The sequence below is a fragment of the Armigeres subalbatus genome, chromosome 2 (assembly GCF_024139115.2).
Source record: "Armigeres subalbatus isolate Guangzhou_Male chromosome 2, GZ_Asu_2, whole genome shotgun sequence".
Lineage (NCBI taxonomy): Eukaryota > Metazoa > Arthropoda > Insecta > Diptera > Culicidae > Armigeres > Armigeres subalbatus.
This window is the reverse complement of record NC_085140.1, coordinates 331,031,004-331,051,573: the sequence shown is the minus strand read 5'-3', so window position 1 is coordinate 331,051,573 and position 20,570 is coordinate 331,031,004. Positions and strand designations below refer to the sequence as shown.

General features: G+C 37.1%; 2 protein-coding genes across 3 annotated transcripts in view; one reads left to right on the top strand and one right to left on the bottom strand.

Moving 5' to 3' along the window:
* Positions 1–20,570, bottom strand: part of LOC134212754 (zinc finger protein 431-like) — a 115,614-nt gene that overhangs the window by 75,794 nt on the left and 19,250 nt on the right. The gene's annotated exons all lie outside the window — the stretch shown is intronic.
* On the top strand, positions 80–19,714 carry LOC134212755 (zinc finger protein 878-like). Of its 2 annotated transcripts, XM_062690891.1 has the most exons (6): positions 80–140; positions 448–755; positions 823–1,334; positions 1,476–2,241; positions 2,323–3,200; positions 19,437–19,714. In XM_062690891.1, the coding sequence occupies exons 2-5, from the start codon at positions 533–535 to the stop codon at positions 3,198–3,200; spliced, it is 2,379 nt and encodes a 792-aa protein (XP_062546875.1). In that variant the 5' UTR covers positions 80–140; positions 448–532; the 3' UTR covers positions 19,437–19,714. The 2 variants fall into 2 exon arrangements, with proteins under 2 accessions (XP_062546875.1, XP_062546874.1); XM_062690890.1 differs by lacking the exon at positions 19,437–19,714 and having other exon boundaries at positions 81–140; positions 2,323–3,246.

Sequence of the window (20,570 nt, the reverse complement as noted above, 5' to 3'; positions counted from 1 at the left end):
ACGTCGTTTGAATCTTTGTTTACAAAAGCAGATAAGTCGTTTTGAAAATTTGGTATTGAATTGTTTGTCGGCACAACAAACTGTCAAAATTGACAAAGTTGGGGGAAACCCCGCATCTAGCGATAAAAAAAATTGTCGCTGTTTTTATAGACCAATGCAAGATCTTGATCTAACCTCACTTATTTTGACAGTTCACAGAGCTTGTTTACAAGGTGTTAGAAGAAAAATCAACGAGGGGAAGATTAAAATTCATATTATTAGTTTAAAATTGTTGTGATCCGAATATTTCAGTGATATTCTTTGCATTTAGCATGGAATCAATCGCAAAGGAAATCTACATGCGAATAAAATGACGAAACCATTTTATCGGAAGCTTTGCCGGAGATTAAGTCCTGATGAAAAAGCTCTATTAACTGTCAACCTACGTCATCATGCACTGGTCTATAGGGTTTTATGCTTCATTCTTTCCAAATCGTATTTATTTACAACAAAAACTTTTTGTTTGGCCCACTAATTGCGGAAAAAGTGCACGATGGTTCGCCTGTGCTGCATCCCCATCTGCCCCAATTCGAAAACGGACCGGGGAATAACGTGCTTCCCATTTCCTTTGGGTGTCGAGCTCCGCAACCAGTGGATCGACTTCGTCGGGGGCGATCCGAACCGGTTCCGCTGGAGATCGAAGTACATATGCGCTGATCATTTCATGCAGCTGGAAGTGCTAGAGATCGATGGCCAAACGCAACTGCTGGAGGGAGGTGAGTGACGCTGGAATTCCGAGTGATGGTGCGGTAATGATGCTCAAAATTTGATTTAATGTTTCAGCTGTTCCAATGGTTTACTCTCCGGATGACGATGACGGCGATGAGCTGATGGATAGGAATGATGTGATGGTATCGGAAGAAACGACAATCTGGAACCGATCGAGCATGGATGCAAGTAAGAATTCCAACGGAGGGATACCAGTGGTGGCAGAAGCAGAGCTTCTTCATTCCTCGTTCTGTCGGATCTGTCTGAAAAAGGCGGAAGGGTTAATCCCGCTGAATTCTAAACTGCACAATGCCAATCTCGTGGATATGATATTCACGATTACGGGGTTAAAAATTGACACCGGAGGGATGCTTCCGAAGAAGATCTGCGCCGAATGCGTTGGGAAGGTTGATTTGGCGTTCAACATTCGGGTGGAGTTGATGCATCACGCCCGCACCCTTCAGAATCTGCTCAATACCGATCAGCTGCTGCTTTACTATGAGCGATATGAGGACCGCTCTAAGAAAATGGGAAGTTCGAACGAAGGTTATCTCAGTAATTTAATCGATAATGTCAAGCAAGAAGTGGTAAGTTTGGTCAAATTACGAAAGAAAACGACAACTTTGGGTTGCTTTCAAACCTTCCAATTCTATCAAAAAATGTGCTTCTAAGTTGGAAAAATGCCATTGGCATGTACCGCAGAAGTAATGTACTCATCTTTTTTTTAGACTACAGATGATAATGTGGCGGTTGTTACAATGAACCTTGACGTTACCCCAATTGAAACGGCTGCTGTAAATGCAACAAAAGAAATTGAGGTGATGGAACTTCCATCAGTGGAACAATTCATTGAAAGTACAATCCAATCCGAAATGAAAAACGAAATAGAAGCTGACCTCAGAGACAGCCAAAATGTGTTAGATAGCAATGCTCCAGTCTCGTTTCCAGATCATTCGGATTTTTCTGAGGATGAAGACCAAGCAAATGAAGATAGAATAATTTCAGAAAATAAACCCAACGAAAGTAAGAAGTATGTCTTCTCGTGGAAAGAGCTCTGCAAACCGAAACCGAAGACCGAAGCCAAACAGAAGACACAACCCAAAATATCGGAATACCTGCCAAGACCAACTTTGGTACCGCACACATGCTACATCTGTGACACCGTGAATAAAGATGCCGACGAGTTGGACACTCACATGGAGCAGCACGTGAGCATGCTTCCGTACAAGTGCGAACGGTGCAGCACCGAGCAGGTGCCCCAGGTGCTCAGATCGTTGATCTCGCTGAACCGGCATCTGCAGACCCACCTTTATCCGTACCCGTGCGATTTCTGTCCCTTGCGGTTCCTGAAGAAAGCCTCCTACACACGTCACATGTCCGAAATGCATCTGACGCACGAGTCGGAGGGCTACACATGCGATTATTGTGGACAGTTCTTCGCCCGGAAGCGATTGTTTTCGATGCATTGGCATAAACATAAGGCAGTAGAAGAAGGTAAGTGGATAGGCACTAAGCAATGTGCTGAATTTTGTAATAATATATAAAAAGTCAATAATCGTTCCTTCCCACAAATAGAAAGATACAAATGCACACATTGTAAAAAGTCGTTTGGCAGTGGGTCGCTTCTTAAGCGCCACATACGGACCCACACAGGCGAAAAACCCTACGAATGTAAGAAATGTGGAAAACAATTCAATCACGCTGACAACTTCAATACCCACAAGCGGCTGCACATCGGCGAGAAAGGCTATGATTGCGAGGTGTGTGGAGAGATGTTCCAAAACTCTCATATCCTACGTGTGCACATGTCCAAACACTTCCCGGATGATCCACGCTACCGTTTCCCATCCCGACCTCCTACTGTGAGTACAGGAAGGAGTAAACCACAGGGTGCAGGGAAGGAGTACAAGTGCACCTTCGAAAACTGTCAGTACGTGACCGAACGATATCAGACATTTTTCCTTCACCGCGCGAATCATGAGAAAAAGTTCAAGTGCGAATTATGCGAGAAAGCTTTTCCGACGAGGGCGAGAATGGTCAGGCACGTGGAAATTGTGCACGAAGGTAAGAAACCCGAAATGAAACTGTCTTGCCGGTATTGCTCCAAGCCGTTCAACTGCAAGCGGAAGCTGATGGTCCACGTGGACGCCCACGAGAACAACCGGCGACATAAGTGCCGCTACTGCGAGAAGGCATTTGTGCTCAAGGAAAACTGTACCGTTCACGAGCGCATCCACACCGGGGAACGGCCGCATGTTTGTCGCGCGTGCCCGGCCGCATTCAACTCTACTTCCGGGAGGAAGAAACACGAAAGAACGCACTCGGAGTTGAATCAACCGGAAGTAAATGATGGAACAGGGGAAGGCGCATCGAGAATCGGTGGACAGCAAGAAGGAACTGCTAACAACGCAACGGGAGTCATAGTCGATTTCAAGGCTTTGTTAGATGCTTAGGTAAGTGTTATGATTTCCGCCATAAAATACATTCATTGTAACTGAAGAGTGAACAGCATCTTAATAAGGACTAAGTTGAAGAATTCAGAATCAAGGTTGTTTTCTGTGGTTTAATGGTGGTCATTTGGCCGAATAGTTGAAATATGTTTCATTTATTAAATGTGGGAAGTGAGAAGTGCGTAGTGGGAAGCAGGCCGTAAACTTCTCGCCGAATGGAAAATGAGCAAGTCAGTTTTTTATGAGCAGATATTAACATCAAAACTACTAACACTGAGCATCATCTATGTGTGTCTCAACGCAAGACCGTGTCTACCTATCCATCTTAATTGTGGTGCGTCACTCACTGTCTGCCGTCCCAAGCATATCTGTCCCATGTCAATTTTCATCATTTTTGAGTTTTTTGCAACAAACGTTCTAAATTAATGTATATTTTATTGTGAACAAATAAATACATATAGTTTGTTCGAAAACTTGGCGAAAAAATATCGGGTCATTTTGTCCCATTGTAGAATTTCCAAGCATAACTGTCCCATTGAAACAAATTTCATACAACATGTATTAAATTACTTCGAAGAGGCCAATTTTCATTATCAAATCATTCAGAGATAGAATATGAGTTGTGGTATAGTTTCAATGGGTAAAAAAGGTTAATCCACCTAACACCGTTGATGCCTTTCTTGTACATCATGAATTGAAGCATATTTAGCATATTTATATTAAAACTTAAGTGAGAATAGTCTCTCATTTTTATTCGAATTCTATGTATTTATTTACACTTTTTCTTCTTTCCTTATTGGCATTTCCATTTTTGCATTCGTATATGATGAGGCTAACACGATAATACTTTTATGCCTAATTGCACCCGAAAATTCCTTTGACCGTGAGTCCAACCAAGCCACCTAAGCATCATCGCTTTGTAGTCGTGCTTCTAAGCGCATGGCTATAAGGTAGGCCCAATTCATTTACATATATACAAGATTTTTGCAATAGCTTCGGAACGAAGTGACTAAACGATTTTCAATAGCAAACTATTGGGCCGAATTTCCCGTCGAGTGCAACTTGTTACGAAAAAATTGTCCTAAACATGTGTTTTCAAATGTTCATACAGCAGGTAGAATTTTCCACTCGAAACATCAGATGCTAATCTGAAATAAATTTCATAGGAATCATCAAACACCTTCGCAGTATTGCGGTATTGAGTTACCACGGAACCTGATTTTGATGCTTCTTCCAAAAATCCATCTGCGCTAAAACACAATTATCCTGAATTTATTTCAGGATCAAATTATGTAGGGTAAAATGCCCAATAGTGGATCCCCTATTAGCGGAATTGTGCTCTTCCTGTCATACGGAGTAGAAATTTTCAACATATCAATTCTGCTTGATATCTAATTACAAGCTCTACATCTCCTCTTCACGATTCATACATAAAACACCCAAATGCACGACGTTTTTCTTTGATATTAACATTTTAAAGTCTGACTGAATTCGCCCTATAGTAGACCCTCTGGGGTTCCATAATAGGAAATTGCTTCCCTATAGTGGACACTTCATTTGATTTTCATGTTTCGTTTCGGGACGTTCTTCTTCCCTATTATGGACCCCCCAAAATATTCCTATAATGGACACTCTCGTGTTTATTTTTTATGGAATAAAAAAAATCATCTAATTTTACTTTCCATAGCTGTAATAATGCAAACATGGCTGGAGGGTCCCACTATTGGTTGGGGTTCCACTATTGGGCACTTTACCCTACAGGAACCAATTCGCACTGTCCTTACTCTTATGTAAGGTATAATATCAGACACACTCGTCCCCATGTCAGCTTTTTTATACACATTTTTTTCTATGGAGCGTAAGAGCCCTCTCCCCCAAAAGCTTACGTTATTAGTGTCATGGGGGGAGGGGGGTCAAAAAACCCAGAAAAATTGCTTACGTAATATGTGTATGATCCCAAATTTGAATCAGGTTATTATCCAGACCCAACTGAACTTTTGCTAAGCGCAAAGTAATCTGATGAGTGATGATACTCTAGCACTGGGACAAATATGCTTGGAATTATCAATTTTGTCTTCAATTTCGCAGCATAAATGTCCCACTGAATAAATTTCACTAAAAACAGTGTTTATCCTTTGAAACATATTAAGCCATTAGAAATACACTATTTTCATCGATATACGTTTATCAATCAAAATTTCATAGGGCAATTTAGCTACAAACTGAAAAATATGTTTACAACTTCAATCGCATTTTTCTCAGTTGCATATTTTTCGACATGGGACAGATACACGTAAAAAATAACCTTATATGTTATGGCAAAAAACCATTCGAAAATACTAATACTCTTCATTATGCCACCTAATGAATGATCCCATACCAAAAAGCTAATAACATTCATAAGTTAATGAAAAGTATAAGTTTCGGAATGTATGTGACTAATGCGATGTATAAGTTTTTTCTTATACATATCATTAAGCGCCTGCTTTGGCAAAAAAGTATTAGAAATATTAATAATAAATAACATTAAATTTTTTTACGTGTATGCTTGACACGTAGGGCTGACAATCGTCATCGTCATAGCACGAAATGCCACAGTAGCGACGAGTTGCATACAGCCCCCTGAAACGGCTGTCATCTGCATACAATGTGATTGAAGCCGAAAACTTGGTGCTAAACTTGGTGCTAGCTGTCAAGCGGTGGCTTTAAGCACGGGACACAGTGACGCATGCGACAATATCGCTCGAGGGCAGATTTAATTCGAATAAAAAAAATAAACAGATTTTTTTAAGGCTCGATTTTAAGCTGTTGTTAAAAGAAAAAGCGCACCATCTAAAATATGTTTTAAAACTTTATTGCAATTATCTCTATGGCTGATTCGTTCATTTCAGATACACATGTTTCACTATAGGGCAAAAGTTATCAAAACTGTCTTTGTCACAATAATAAATACCAAATTGATAATAATAACAAATTTGTCAAGTCTGCTTGATACTCATGTCGATATCTAAACAGTTTGATAGATGTCTGAAATAATGTAACAAATATTTGGCACAGAGATAAAGAATGGGCCTTTAATTCCTAAGGCATCTTTTTGTTTGAAAACTAAATTTTTGCAAGTGGAAAAATAAGACTGCAAACCAATTAACTGATTGATCAGCAGTGATTCATTTTTCCTTAAAATTTTAGAACACTATTCTCGTTGGAATCTGAAGCAAAATAATGTTTAAATTTTGTTTAAATCTATATACATAAAAATGAATTTCTGTCTGTCTGAACCTTATAGGCTCGGAAACTACTGGACCGATCGGCGTGAAAATTTGTATGCGAAGGTTTTTGGGGCCGGAGAAGGTTCTTAAGATGGCTCGAGATTCCTCCCCGCTTTAGAAAGATGGGCTCGAGAACTAATCAGAGAATAAATCACTTTTAGGCGAAACGAAGTTCGTCGAGTCTATAATAATTATCTTGCTGCTCAGAAATGCCGTCAAAACATAAAAGAAATATTTGAATCTCGTGATTCGATCTGCAGAAAATATAACAAAGCTGTGCAACAGTTTTGAGCTTTGAATTTGAACTTAAACTAATCTAGGGCAGCTGCTGGGAGATGCATGTCTTAGATTCATATTAAAATTAAATGCTCCAATCACTACTAAACTGATGTAATTCTTAGGTTACTTAGGATTCTTAAGATTAACTCATAATCGGCAAAAGCTCAAATGTTACACATGTGCGACATGGGCAGTATAGTTAGGTTTCTCGCCATCCAAAAGAACTTTTTCCGGTGCATGATCATTGGCAGCTTGCTAGTTAGGCAGTTACAAATATTTAATTAACGTTTTGTCCTACTAGTCACCGAAAGGTCAAGGGGGGATAATAAAAAATAAATATTAAAATGAAAAAATCAAAAAACTCCTCGGATTTGTTAAAAAATGTTTTGAAAATCCTCAAAATTTTCCGAAATTTATTTTTTGGCAAAATAAATCCGAGGGGGGGGAGACAAAATAGATTTTAAATATTTGTATCGGCCTTATTATTTTTAATCTCCTGATTTTCATTATGCTTCCAAAGTCCATTATGCTTCCAAAAACTTTTATTCCGTCAACACACAAATGATCCAGAGTGAAGCAAAATTTTATCCACAATGCGACATCCTTTTCCAATTGGAACAGATCAAATGTAAAGGAAAAAGGTTCCAATAGTGTTTCATAAAACACCTGCTGATGACACGTACAATGACTACGTAGATTAATTTATCTTAGTTTCGACGCCCACATTATAGTGCGCTCAAGATTGTAACCAAAGAGTGTATGCGTCAAGATCAAATAGATGAATTGATTTCGTCAACTGCAAAGTAGGTGTGCTGTCTCATATCTCATAGTGGCAGTTCAATAATTTTCGAATAACCCTGCTTGCAGAGCAAGATTGCTTTTGATAGATTTATGTTTCAATGGTTTTGGGGGTGCACCCGTCTTTTTTAAGACTGGGTATTTATTAAATCTTTGAACTGGCACTTTCTAGTTTAATTCGGTAAATGAGACGGACCTTAATGTGTGTTTTCATTCGGATTCCGATAAACTTATTTTACAGAGAACAGACGTGGATGCTCAAACAAAATTTCGTTGAAATCGTGTGTAAAGATTTAAATCGCGCCTCAACGCCGCGAACGCAGGCTGCCCGGCAAAAATGCTCAATCTCACTAAGCGACTCACACTACATAAACTACAAGTTTCCATCATCCATCGATTAAAAGTTGCAAGAAGAAGAAGCTGAAGGATGACATTTGAAAAACAAAAAATTTGCACCGGGAGGCACACGGGATTATTTTTAAAACTCTTCTTAAGAATTCTAGAAGTATACGAAAATTATTTGAAGCTCTTTTGGTGCAATGTCTAAAAGTAATTTGATTAAAAACGGAAAGTAGTATACGGGGTTGGACTTTTCTTATACTGTGTATCAAGTGTGATATCACAAAATTTAATTTAAAATCAAAGAATTGCGTTTATTATGCAGTAGAAGGAAAGTACAGCCCCGTGCTGCCAACCGTTTTTAATTAAATTGCTCCTAAAATTTTTGAGAAGAGTTCAAAAAACTTCCCTATGCTTCACCGTGCAATTTTTTTTTTTCTAATATTTCTTCTTCTTCATGCAACCTTTATTCGTCAATAATGATAAATTCATGAGGATTATGATGATCGATGCGATGCCAAACGACACAAGCCAATCGTCAAATAGATTGCAATTGCAACTTACCAGAACATGGTAAATTGTGACGGCTATCGAAATTAATTTATTGGCTTTTTTCGGTGATAATTTCGGCTGATTTCGATGATAATTATATTGTGGTGGCTATTACCGCACATAAAATGCTGAATAAATGACAAAAACAGAACAACTTAAATTATGGAAATTTTAATTTTCACGATCGAAAATCATTTTGCGATCATTAAATATTCACGCGAAATGTACTTAGTGCAATATGAACGAAGCTTCAAACTTCATGAACAACACTAGCGCCACACCAACAAACGGTGGCTTCAAGAAATAGTGTTTATTTCACGGGGTTAGTTGCATAGGGCACTGCACGGACTGCTTTGTCCCTTTCTCGCTGCAAAGAAATTAGAAAACAACAAGGCCAGTAAACGTCAAAATTTATGAAGAACGAAAGAGAAAGAGATATTTCCGTGCGGTGCCCTATTGTCTTCATTGCTACTCTACACATCGTCAATGACGCGCACGACGTTAGCTTTCGTCGTGTACAGAGATGCCAGATTTGAAGACATGTCTTCAATTTGAAGACATTTGAATCTCTGTGAAGACATTTATTTCGTGAAGACATTTTGAAGACTTTTCAAAATATTTGAAGACTTATCTACTTATTTGAAGATACTTGAAGACAATCAATAAGCCAGCGAATAGAAAATACAATTTTATTATTTACTTATAAATTCTGCGACTTCTATGTGCAGATTATGTAAACATTACAAAAGTTATATTAGTCTTTGTCTCGGGCTTAGAATCTAAAAAACATAAAAAATCTAATAAAAATACATTCACACTAGCCGATTGATAGCTGCAACGCATTTTAGACTTCATACGCACTTAAAAAACTCCCAATGGCAGCATTCGTTTGAATTTTCTTCAGCGGCGGCAGCGCTTTTGACGTGTCTGCAAAAAGGTATTTCGATCATTATATCAGAACGCAATGACCGATCTAATTTACTGCACAAATAGACTGAATTCTTCTATGACTTGATTTAATCTATTCAACCGTTGAGCTAGAACCAGATTTTTTTTTTCTAAATTCATTCTGAATTCATCTGATCTTTTAGGCATTTCCAAGTGACATTCCTCTGTTTGTCCGTCGGGGAACTGTTCGAATTTTCCGTGGTTTTTTAATAGAATTTTCAGTTAAAATTAAAATATTTTTCGTGCAAAATAAGGAGAATTTCCGAAGAAAATTATGAGGAATTTCTTGTTTAAAGTCAAAAGAATCGAAATTGAAAATTCAGTATAGGTTATCGCAGAAAATAATAATTCCCGTAAAGAAAAAGTAAAGTAAATCCTCATAAATTTAAACGGGAAGCTCTTCTAATTTCCACAAGTTCTTCTGAACTCCCACAATAAAGCTCTTTTAAATTAATTTAAACAAGAAATTTGTCTCAATTAATTTCCATAGAAAAATCTTTCGAATGTCGACGAAAAATATAAATTGTTCTGCTGTTAAATGGATATTTCTCAGAATTTCCATGGTAAATTTAGACAGGAAAATCTTCTTGAAAGAAATTCAGAGAAATGTCACAAAAAATTAGGTGGAATTTTAATAAAATCAGTAGAACATTCATAGGAAACTTGATACACTCTTTCGTTAAATTCTTCCTCAAATTCCTTGGAAATTCTCTTAGAAATATCTTTGGACATTCTTCCAGTATTTTCGAGCATTCCTTTATACATTTTCTCCAAAAAATCGTTCTTCTATTATTTCTGGAATTCCTTCTGTAGTTCCTCCAGGAATTTGTTTGAAAGTTTTAGGGATTTCTCCAAAAAAATCTTTAAGGAATTCATTTGTAGTTTCCTCTAGGAGCTCCTCCGTGAGATTGTCCAGAATTTCCAGCGAAAGTACATCCAAGAATTCCTTCGGAAAATCCTCCAGAACTCCTCCGGTAGTTTCTTCACGAATTCCTCCAGCAGGTCTTCCAGAAATTCTTCCGAAAGTTCCCCAGGAATTCCTGTGGATGCTCCTCCAGGGGTCCCTCTGGAAGTTCCTCTATGAATTCCTTCGGAAGTTTATCCAGGAATTCCTTTGGAAGATTCCCCAAGAATGTTGCCGAAAGATTATCTAAGAATGCCTCCGGAAGTATACTATGGAATTCATCTGGCATTTCCTCCAGAATTGTTTTCGAAAACTTATTTATTTATTTATTGTCGTCAATCATAATTGTAGACCTATTTGCACTTGTATTCTTAACTATTCTAAATAACATTAAATAATGTTGATACTGTTTAAACTTATTGTAAAGTGTCATTAGTTTATAATACGAGAGAAAATCTGTATCAGCTGTGTTTTGGACATCGATAAGTCAATAGTGTCACAATGTTTATTATAAGTGATCATCATTTGATTCATTGGGCCATTTTTTGCATAGTTTGTTCGATGATAATTTACGGAGAATATTTGACGATGTCGTAAAGATCGTAATGGAACATGAAAATTAAGTTTTGATAATAGCTCCGTTGAGTCAATTCTGTTTGAAACAATATTGTTTATAAAAGTTACCATTGCTAAATCTCGACGCACTTTCAGTGAATGAATATTGATGAGCTTACAACGAGCTACATATGGTGGCAATGGGAATTCGGTTCGCCCTATTTTTCGTAGTGCATATAATAAAAATTGTTTTTGAACTGACTCAATTCTGTTGGCATGAATAGCTGAAAATGGGGACCAAACTATGCTGCAATATTCTAAGATTGGCCTTACATAAGCTGTATATAGTGTTTTTATTGTGTATGGGTCTTGAAAATTGTAACAGAATCGTTTAATAAAACCTAACATGTTGTTGTATTTGCTTACAATTAAGTTATAATGATCGATGAAAGTTTTGAATCCAATATTACTCCCAAATCTCTTACTCTATTGCTTCTTACTACGTTCTGATCATCAAAACTAATATTTGCGCTGAGTATGTTTCGTTTTCTGCTGAAGGTTATTAAGTTGCATTTTTTTTATATTCAACTGTAGAAGACTTTTTTACACCATGTATGGAATACCAATATTTCATCTTTGAATGTATCGATATCCTCGACAGTTTTGATTTTTAGGAAAAGTTTCATGTCATCTGCATAAATTAAGACATTCAATTTATGAAGCACAAGAGGGAGGTCATTTACAAATAAAATAAAAAGTAATGGACCTAAATGAGATCCTTGAGGAACTCCAGAAGAGGCTTGTATTGGGGTTGATAATTTTCCTTTGTATCTTACAATTTGAACACGACTTGTTAGATACGATTCAAGCCAATGAAGAAGTTTTGGTTGAATTCCCATCTTCTGCAGTTTGAACAAAAGCATGGGTAAATCAACGCGATCAAAAGCTTTGCTAAAATCTGTGTACAAGGCTTCTACATGGTGACCACTATCCATTGCATCCAAAGAATAATTAACGAATTCTGTTAGATTTGTGGCTGTCGAACGACCTTTAAAGAAACCGTGTTGCTTAGATGTGATTCGATTTTTAGTTTGAACAAATATTTTTTCATTAACAATTGCTTCGAACAATTTCGGTATGCAAGATATAAGAGCAATACCACGATAGTTACGAACACTGATTATACCAGATTTAAAAATTGGAACTAAAAATGATTTTTTCCATATTAACGGAAAACATCCTGATTCCAGTGACATGTTGAAAATCCAGAATAATGGAGCAGTAAGTTCAATTGCTAGAGTCACATAAACACTGGAGGTATTCCATCGGGTCCGCAGCTCTTAGACCCATCTAGATGTTTCAGGGCATCACAAATTTCGTGTACATTCAGATGGTTGACGCAAAACTCAGGATAAATATCGAAAAACTCGCGATCTCTATCATCTTCTGAGTGGGTAGTGTATACTTCTTTAAAGAAATCGGCAAACAAATTACATATTTCCTCTGGACCATTACCTGTTCTACCATCTAAATAAAGTTTCGATGGAAAATTGGCTGATTTTAAATTAGTGCTCACATAGCTGAAAAAATGTTTTGGACTAGTCTTGATTTCACGTTCAGTTTTTAAATTATATTCTTAATTATATACAATAATACCTCAAGAAGTTCCTCCAAGAAGTCATCCAGAGCTACCTCCAAGAATTTTTATTTAAATTTCTCCAGGAATACCACCGGAAATTCTTTCATAAATATCCTTCAGAAATTCATCAGGAAAATCCTTCAGGAATCCCTCCAGAAAATCCCTCTGGATTTTTCAGTGATCGACTCTAACCATTAAGAAAAAGCACTCAAATAAAGTCCAAAAACCTCCGGAATTCATCTTGAACTTTCTACAGGAATTCCTTCTCAAGTTCCTCTTAAAAATCCTTCAATTGTTCCGGAAGTTGCCTCAATAAGTCCTTTGGGTGTTCCAACGGGAATTCTTCGGGAAATTTCTTCATTAAGTACCATCCAGAAAAAAAATAGTAAAAGTAAAAAAAAACTTCATCAGGAATTTAGCCGAAAATCACTCCATAATTTTTTCCGGAAGTTGATTCAGAAAATTCTCTGAATGTTTCTTCAAGTATTTTACAATAAGTTTTGAATCTCTACAGGGTATTTTTTATTAAGAAATTTGGAAGAATCACACGTGGAAATTCAGTTAAAAAAATCCGGTGGAATTTTAACCAAATACTCAGTAGAAAATTCAGGGGAAACTCGTTATACACATACACATAAACAACGAGATGACTAAAATTTACAAACCAATTGGAATTTGAAGTTTCTCCCTGATAATAATCGTAATTTCAATATTGAAGACATTTGAAGACATTTTTAAACGATTGTGAAGACATTTGAAAATATCATCTGGCATCCCTGGTCGTGTAACCAAATCGTCATGACGACATCGAAGAACGAAGACTTCATACCGTTATTCTTCAAGCGGCAGCTGCCATGCGAAGATTATTATTAATTCTTTGTAATAATGAATTTGAAGCAACGTATGAAAGCGTTATGAATGTTATCGATACATTTATGTTACCAAATTTCCTACTATTTGTTTATTTGAGACGCTATTAGGGGGATTCACTTAACGGCGTAGGTTGCTGTGTATCTGTTTATGGAAATGTTTCATAGGCGATTTGAAATATGTCCCTTGTGATTGAGTGTGAAACATTTCTATAATCAGATACGCAGCGGCCTGCGCCGTTAAGTGAATCCCCCTAATAGCGTCTCAAATAAACAAATAGTAGGAAATTTGGTAACATAAATGTATCGATAACATTCATAACGCTTTCATACGTTGCTTCAAATTCATTATTACAAAGAATTAATAATAATCTTCGCATGGCAGCTGCCGCTTGAAGAATAACGGTATGAAGTCTTCGTTCTTCGATGTCGTCATGACGATTTGGTTACACGACCAGGGATGCCAGATGATATTTTCAAATGTCTTCACAATCGTTCAAAAATGTCTTCAAATGTCTTCAATATTGAAATTACGATTATTATCAGGAAATAACTTCAAAAACCAATTGGTTTGTAAATTTTAGTCATTTCGTTGTTTATGTGTATGTGTATTACGAGTTTCCCCTGAATTTTCTACTGAGTATTTGGTTAAAATTCCACCGGATTTTTTTAACTGAATTTCCACGTATGATTCTTCCAAATTTCTTAATAAAGAATACCCTGTAGAGATTCAAAACTTATTGTAAAATACTTGAAGAAACATTCAGAGAATTTTCTGAATCAACTTCCGGAAAAAAATATGGAGTGATTTTCGGATAAATTTCTGAGGAAGTTTTTTTTTACTGTTACTATTTTTTTCTGGATGGTGCTTGATGAAGAAATTTCCCGAAGAATTCCTGTTGGAACACCCAAAGGACTTATTGAGGCAACTTCCGGAGCAATTGAAGGATTTTCAAGAGGAACTTGAGAAGGAATTCCTGTAGAAAGTTCAAGATGAATTCCGGAGGTTTTTGGACTTTATTTGAGTGCTTTTTCTTAATTGTTAGAGTCGATCACTGAAAAATCCAAATTTCTGGAGGGATTCCTGAAGGATTTTCCTGATGAATTTCTGAAGGATATTACTGAAAGAATTTCCGGTGGTATTCCTAGAGAAATTTATATAAAAATTCATGGAGGTATCTCTGGATGACTTCTTGGAGGAACTTCTTGAGGTATTATTGTATATAATTAAGAATATAATTTAAAACTGAACGTGAAATCAAGACTAGTCCAAAACATTTTTTCAGCTATGTGAGCACCAATTTAAAATCAGCCAATTTTCCATCGAAACTTTATTTAGATGGTAGAACAGGTAATGGTCCAGAGGAAATATGTAATTTGTTCGCCGATTTCTTTAAAGAAGTATACACTACCCACTCAGAAGATGATAGAGATCGAGTTTTTCGATATTTATCCTGAGTTTTGCGTCAACCATCTGAATGTACACGAAATTTGTGATGCCCTGAAACATCTAGATGGGTCTAAGAGCTGCGGACCTGATGGAATACCTCCAGTGTTTATGTGACTCTAGTAATTGAACTTACTGCTCCATTATTCTGGATTTTCAACATGTCACTGGAATCAGGATGTTTTCCGTTAATATGGAAAAAATCATTTTAGTTTCAATTTTTAAATCTGGTATAATCAGTGTTCGTAACTATCGTGGTATTGCTCTTATAAATTCAGGGGAAACTCGTTATACACATACACATAAACAACGAGATGACTAAAATTTACAAACCAATTGAATTTGAAGTTATTTCCTGATAATAATCGTAATTTCAATATTGAAGACATTTGAAGACATTTTTAAACGATTGTGAAGACATTTGAAAATATCATCTGGCATCCCTGGTCGTGTAACCAAATCGTCATGACGACATCGAAGAACGAAGACTTCATACCGTTATTCTTCAAGCGGCAGCTGCCATGCGAAGATTATTATTAATTCTTTGTAATAATGAATTTGAAGCAACGTATGAAAGCGTTATGAATGTTATCGATACATTTATGTTACCAAATTTCCTACTATTTGTTTATTTGAGACGCTATTAGGGGGATTCACTTAACGGCGTAGGTTGCTGTGTATCTGTTTATGGAAATGTTTCATAGGCGATTTGAAATATGTCCCTTGTGATTGAGTGTGAAACATTTCTATAATCAGATACGCAGCGACCTACGCCGTTAAGTGTATACCCCTATTATGTTTTTAACCAGTCCGTCTATAATGACGTGCAATCACTTGTGTGAAGAAGTGACGACGAAAATCGTCATAACTTTTGATTGCTCGACTATCTTGGTGGTAGGCATGCGGCACGAAAAAAAACGAATAAGTGTTGCGTTGTCCAATGTTATGACGAAGATTATATATTTTTTCGCTTTCTTCATACGACAAGATCGACTATTGTCAGCCCTCCGATTGTACGACATTTCGCGGTAAAACATTCCGCGGTTAACCATTTCGCGGTGTACCAGTTCGCGGTCTACCATTTCGCGTTCAGTATCATATCGCGGTATAACATTTCGCGGTTTATATTATTTGGCGGTATACCATTCCGCGGTTAGTATAATTCCGCGGTGAAACTTTTCGCGGTCAATACCAATTTGCAGGTTTAATTTTACTAATGTTAAAAGTAGTTCAAGAATGTGTTCTTTGGCTTTGTAAAGCCTCGAAATTCACCTAATTATTATGTATAGCGTATAATCATTGAGTTTACACCAGACTCATATAAATTCAAATCCCAACAAAAACAATGTTTTAAGCAAAACATATTTGCAAATACGACTACCGCCACCACACCGGGGGTGAGAATGAGTCATCGCTTTCACTGGCAGTCAGGAGGTCGAAAAGCAAAATTGTTTGAAAAGGTCTCTTATATTTTAATCTTCTTGCCCTCAGATGCATTCAATCCAATCTACAGGCATTCTAAGAGGTTGAAACAGTGACCCATTCTCACCCCCATTTTTCCCATTGTCACCCCCGATGACGGTATGCTAAGAATGCGAAAAAACACACTTTGCCTTCTACCGGGCAAATGCAAACATTTAAAGAAAGCGAAACATAACATTTTTGCTTTATTCCGGGCAAATGCAAACATTTAAAGAAAACGAAACAACAGATTGATTTGCCTTATACCGGGCAAATGCAAATATTTAAAGAAGGCAAAACATCACAATTTGCCTTATACCGGGCAAATGCGAACATTTAAAGAAGACGAAACAACACATATTGTTTTATACCGGGCAAATGCGAACATTTGAAGAAGACAGCATATGATATTTAGCCTAATACCGGCTAACATTTAAGGAAGATACATTTTGCCTTATGCATAATTTTCAGTCATTCCATCTTCTGAGTTCTACCATATGATATAGTGTATATTGATGACAAAGTTCACACTTCTAATATTGACAATAATGTATATGTCTTTTGGAGATAACATAAAATAATGCGTAAAAGAAAAGAGAAAAATACTTGAAAGGGAAACGCAATGAAAGAAACGGCCATATAAAGAAGAGAAAATTATTGCGCTTTTTGCACTTCATAAGAGTTTTGCGAGATTTTTTTTCTCACAGTCATCTTTTTCTCACACTCAATACACTCAAAAAAGTTTGATTTTCCGTGTATAATTTTTGTGTGTGAGTGCTCAATCTGAAAACAAAAAATGACGTCAAATCATGGCGGGAATAGACCTGTGCAGGAGTTCATGAAATTCACTCACCCGATGGATTTTGACATTTGAGCGGGTCGTCTTCTCGAACAAAAGTTCATTTTGCGTTCATTATGCGACCCGCTCAAACGTCATAATTTCTTGGGGGAGTTCATTTTGCGTTAGTCTATCTGAAAACAAATAGACGTCAAATCATGGCGGGAATCAATTTAGTGTACACGTTTACATTTGACTAACGAGTAATGAGTTATATTCGGGTAGATTTCAGTAACAAAAATCGATCAACCTGAAATGAGAGTGAGTGTGTGAAAAAGAATCGGGCAAATCACAATCTACACATAACTCTTCAAATTGGTGAAATCGACAATAAGAGTTGGTAGAAAAGAATGGCGAACTCTTAAAAGTACAAAAAAAGCTATGCTTGAATACCGCGAAACGGAGCACCGCGAAATTATATATACCGCGAAACGGAATACCGCCAAAATGTATAAACCGCGATACAGATTACCGCCAAATGATACAGACTGCGAAATGGTACACCGCGAAATGGTTTACCGCGGAATGTTTTACCGCGAAATGTCGGACAACCGACCGATTGTACGACATTTCGCGGTAAAACATTCCGCGGTTAACCATTTCGCGGTGTACCAGTTCGCGGTCTACCACTTCGCGTTCAGTATCATATCGCGGTATAACATTTCGCGGTTTATATTATTTGGCGGTATACCATTCCGCGGTTAGTACTATTCCGCGGTGAAACTTTTCGCGGTCAATACCAATTTGCAGGTTTAATTTTACTAATGTTACATATAGTTCAATAATGTGTTCACAGGTAAATGTAAAGCCGCAAAATTCACCTAATTATTATGTAAAGCGAATAATCATTGAGTTTACACCAGACTCATAAAAATTCAAATCCCAACAAAAAAAAAATGTTTTGAAGCAAAACATATTTTTAAATACGACTACCGCCACCGCATCGGGGGTGACAATGGGTCTGGGGGTGAGAATGGGTCATCGCTTTCACCGGCAGTCAGGAGGTCGAAGAGCAAAATCATCTAAAAAGGTCTCTTATAGTTTAATCTACTTGCCCTCAGATGCATTTAATCCAATTTACATTGAAACAGCGACCCATTCTCACCCCCTTTTGACCCATTGTCACCCCCGATGACGGTATGTAAAGAATGCGAAACAACACACTTTGCCTTATACCGGGCAAATACAAACATTTAAAGAAAGCAAAACATAACATTTTGCTTTATACCGGGCAAATGCAAACATTTAAAGAAGGCGAAACAACAGATTTTTCGTTATACCGGGCAAATGCAAACATTTGAAGAAAGCAAAACAACACACTTTGCTTTATACCGGGCAAATGCAAATATTTAAAGAAGGCAAAACATCACAATTTGCCTTATACCGGGCAAATGCGAACATTTAAAGAAGGCGAAACAACAGATTTTTCGTTATACCGGGCAAATGCAAACATTTGAAGAAAGCAAAACAACACACTTTGCTTTATACCGGGCAAATGCAAATATTTAAAGAAGGCAAAACATCACAATTTGCCTTATACCGGGCAAATGCGAACATTTAAAGAAGACGAAACAACACATATTGTCTTATACCGGGCAAATGCGAACATTTGAAGAAGACAGCACATGATATTTAGCCTAATACCGGCTAACGTTTTTGCCTTATGAATAATTTTCAGTCATTCCATTTTCTGAGTTCTACCAGAATACCATAGCCTTTTAAGGTATTAAGACAGCGACCTTTATCATATGATATAGTGTATCTTGATGACAAAGTTCACTCATCTAATATTGACAATAATGTATATGTCTTTTGGAAATAACATGAAATAATGCGTAAAAGACAAGAGGAAAATACTTGAAGAAGAAACGCAATGAAAGAAACGGCCATATGAAGAAGAGAAAATTATTAATTGTTGGTAGAAGAGAATGGCAAACTCTTACAAATACGAAAAAAAAAATTAAAAAGTTAAGCTAAGCTTGTATACCGCGAAACGGAGCACCGCGAAATTGTAAACCGCGAAATAATATATACCGCGAAACGGAATACCGCCAAATTGTATGAACCGCGAAACAGATTACCGCCAAATGATACAGACCGCGAAATGGTACACCGCGAAATGGTTTACCGCGGAATGTTTTACCGCGAAATGTCGGACAACCTCTTCATTATGCCACCTAATGAATGATCCCATATCAAAAAGCTAATAACATTCATAAGTTAATGAAAAGTATAAGGTTCGGAATGTATATTACTAATGCGATGTAGCGTCTGCCTTGGCAAAAAAGTATTAGAAATATTATTAATAAATAACATTAATTTTTTTTACGCGTATTTATAGTTTTTTTTTCCCACGGCATATGACTCGACAAAATTGAGCAATTACAATGACGAACCACAGCAATAGACGACGGATACGATGATCTGATGATGGACGAACGACGATAACACAGACAAAACTTATCTCTACGCTCACCTATTGAGCTGGCTGACGTCCCATACTACTTTAAATATGCTAAGCCTTAACAATTAAAAAGTCCGTAACACTTGTTTCCGCTTATCAATTTAAATAAATATCAAAATAAAAAATTAAGAGAAAAACTATGCCTGAATAAATAAGTAAATGAATATCTAAGTGCAAACAAGAATAAAAATATATAAATAAATAAATCTTCGAATAAATAAATAAATGAAAAAGAAATAAATAAATGAATAAATAAATAAACTAAAGTTGGAGTGAACGAAACAATCAAAATAAATAATAAATCTGGAGACATCAACCAAAAGCTACTGAACACAAAATAAATATCACTCAAACACTACAAAAATTTGGAGACAGACATTTATTTAATATTCAGACATTTATGACAACACAAAACATTTATAACAATTTTGTTACGGCTAAACCACTAACTGGCCTTCCCACTAAATATTTAATTGTGACCCGAAAATGAACGGTCACAATATATAAGAGTCTTCTCCATTCGGCTCGGTCCATGGCTACACGTCGCCAACCACGCAGTCTACGGAGGGTTCGCAAGTTATCTTCCACCTGATCGATCCACCTTGCCTTCTTGTGCCCGTCGGATCGTTGTCGAGAACCATTTTCACCGGGTTACTGTCCGACATACTGGCTACGTGCCCGGCCACCTCAGTCGTCCGATTTTTTACGGTGTGAACGATGGATGGTTCTCCCAGCAGCTTATGCAACTCGTGGTTCATTCGCCTCCTCCACGTAGCACCTTTCTTTCGAAAACTCAGTGCGCGTTGGTCCTCCACGATCATCGTCCAGGTCTCGTATCCGTAGAGGACTACCGGTCTAATGAGCGTTTTGTAGGTTGTCAGTTTGGTACGGCGGCGAACTCTATTCGATCGGAGCGTCTTACGGAGTCCAAAGTACGTACGATTTCCAGCCACTATGCGTCTCCGAATTTCTCTGATGGTATCATTTTCGGCAGTCACCAGTGAGCCCAAG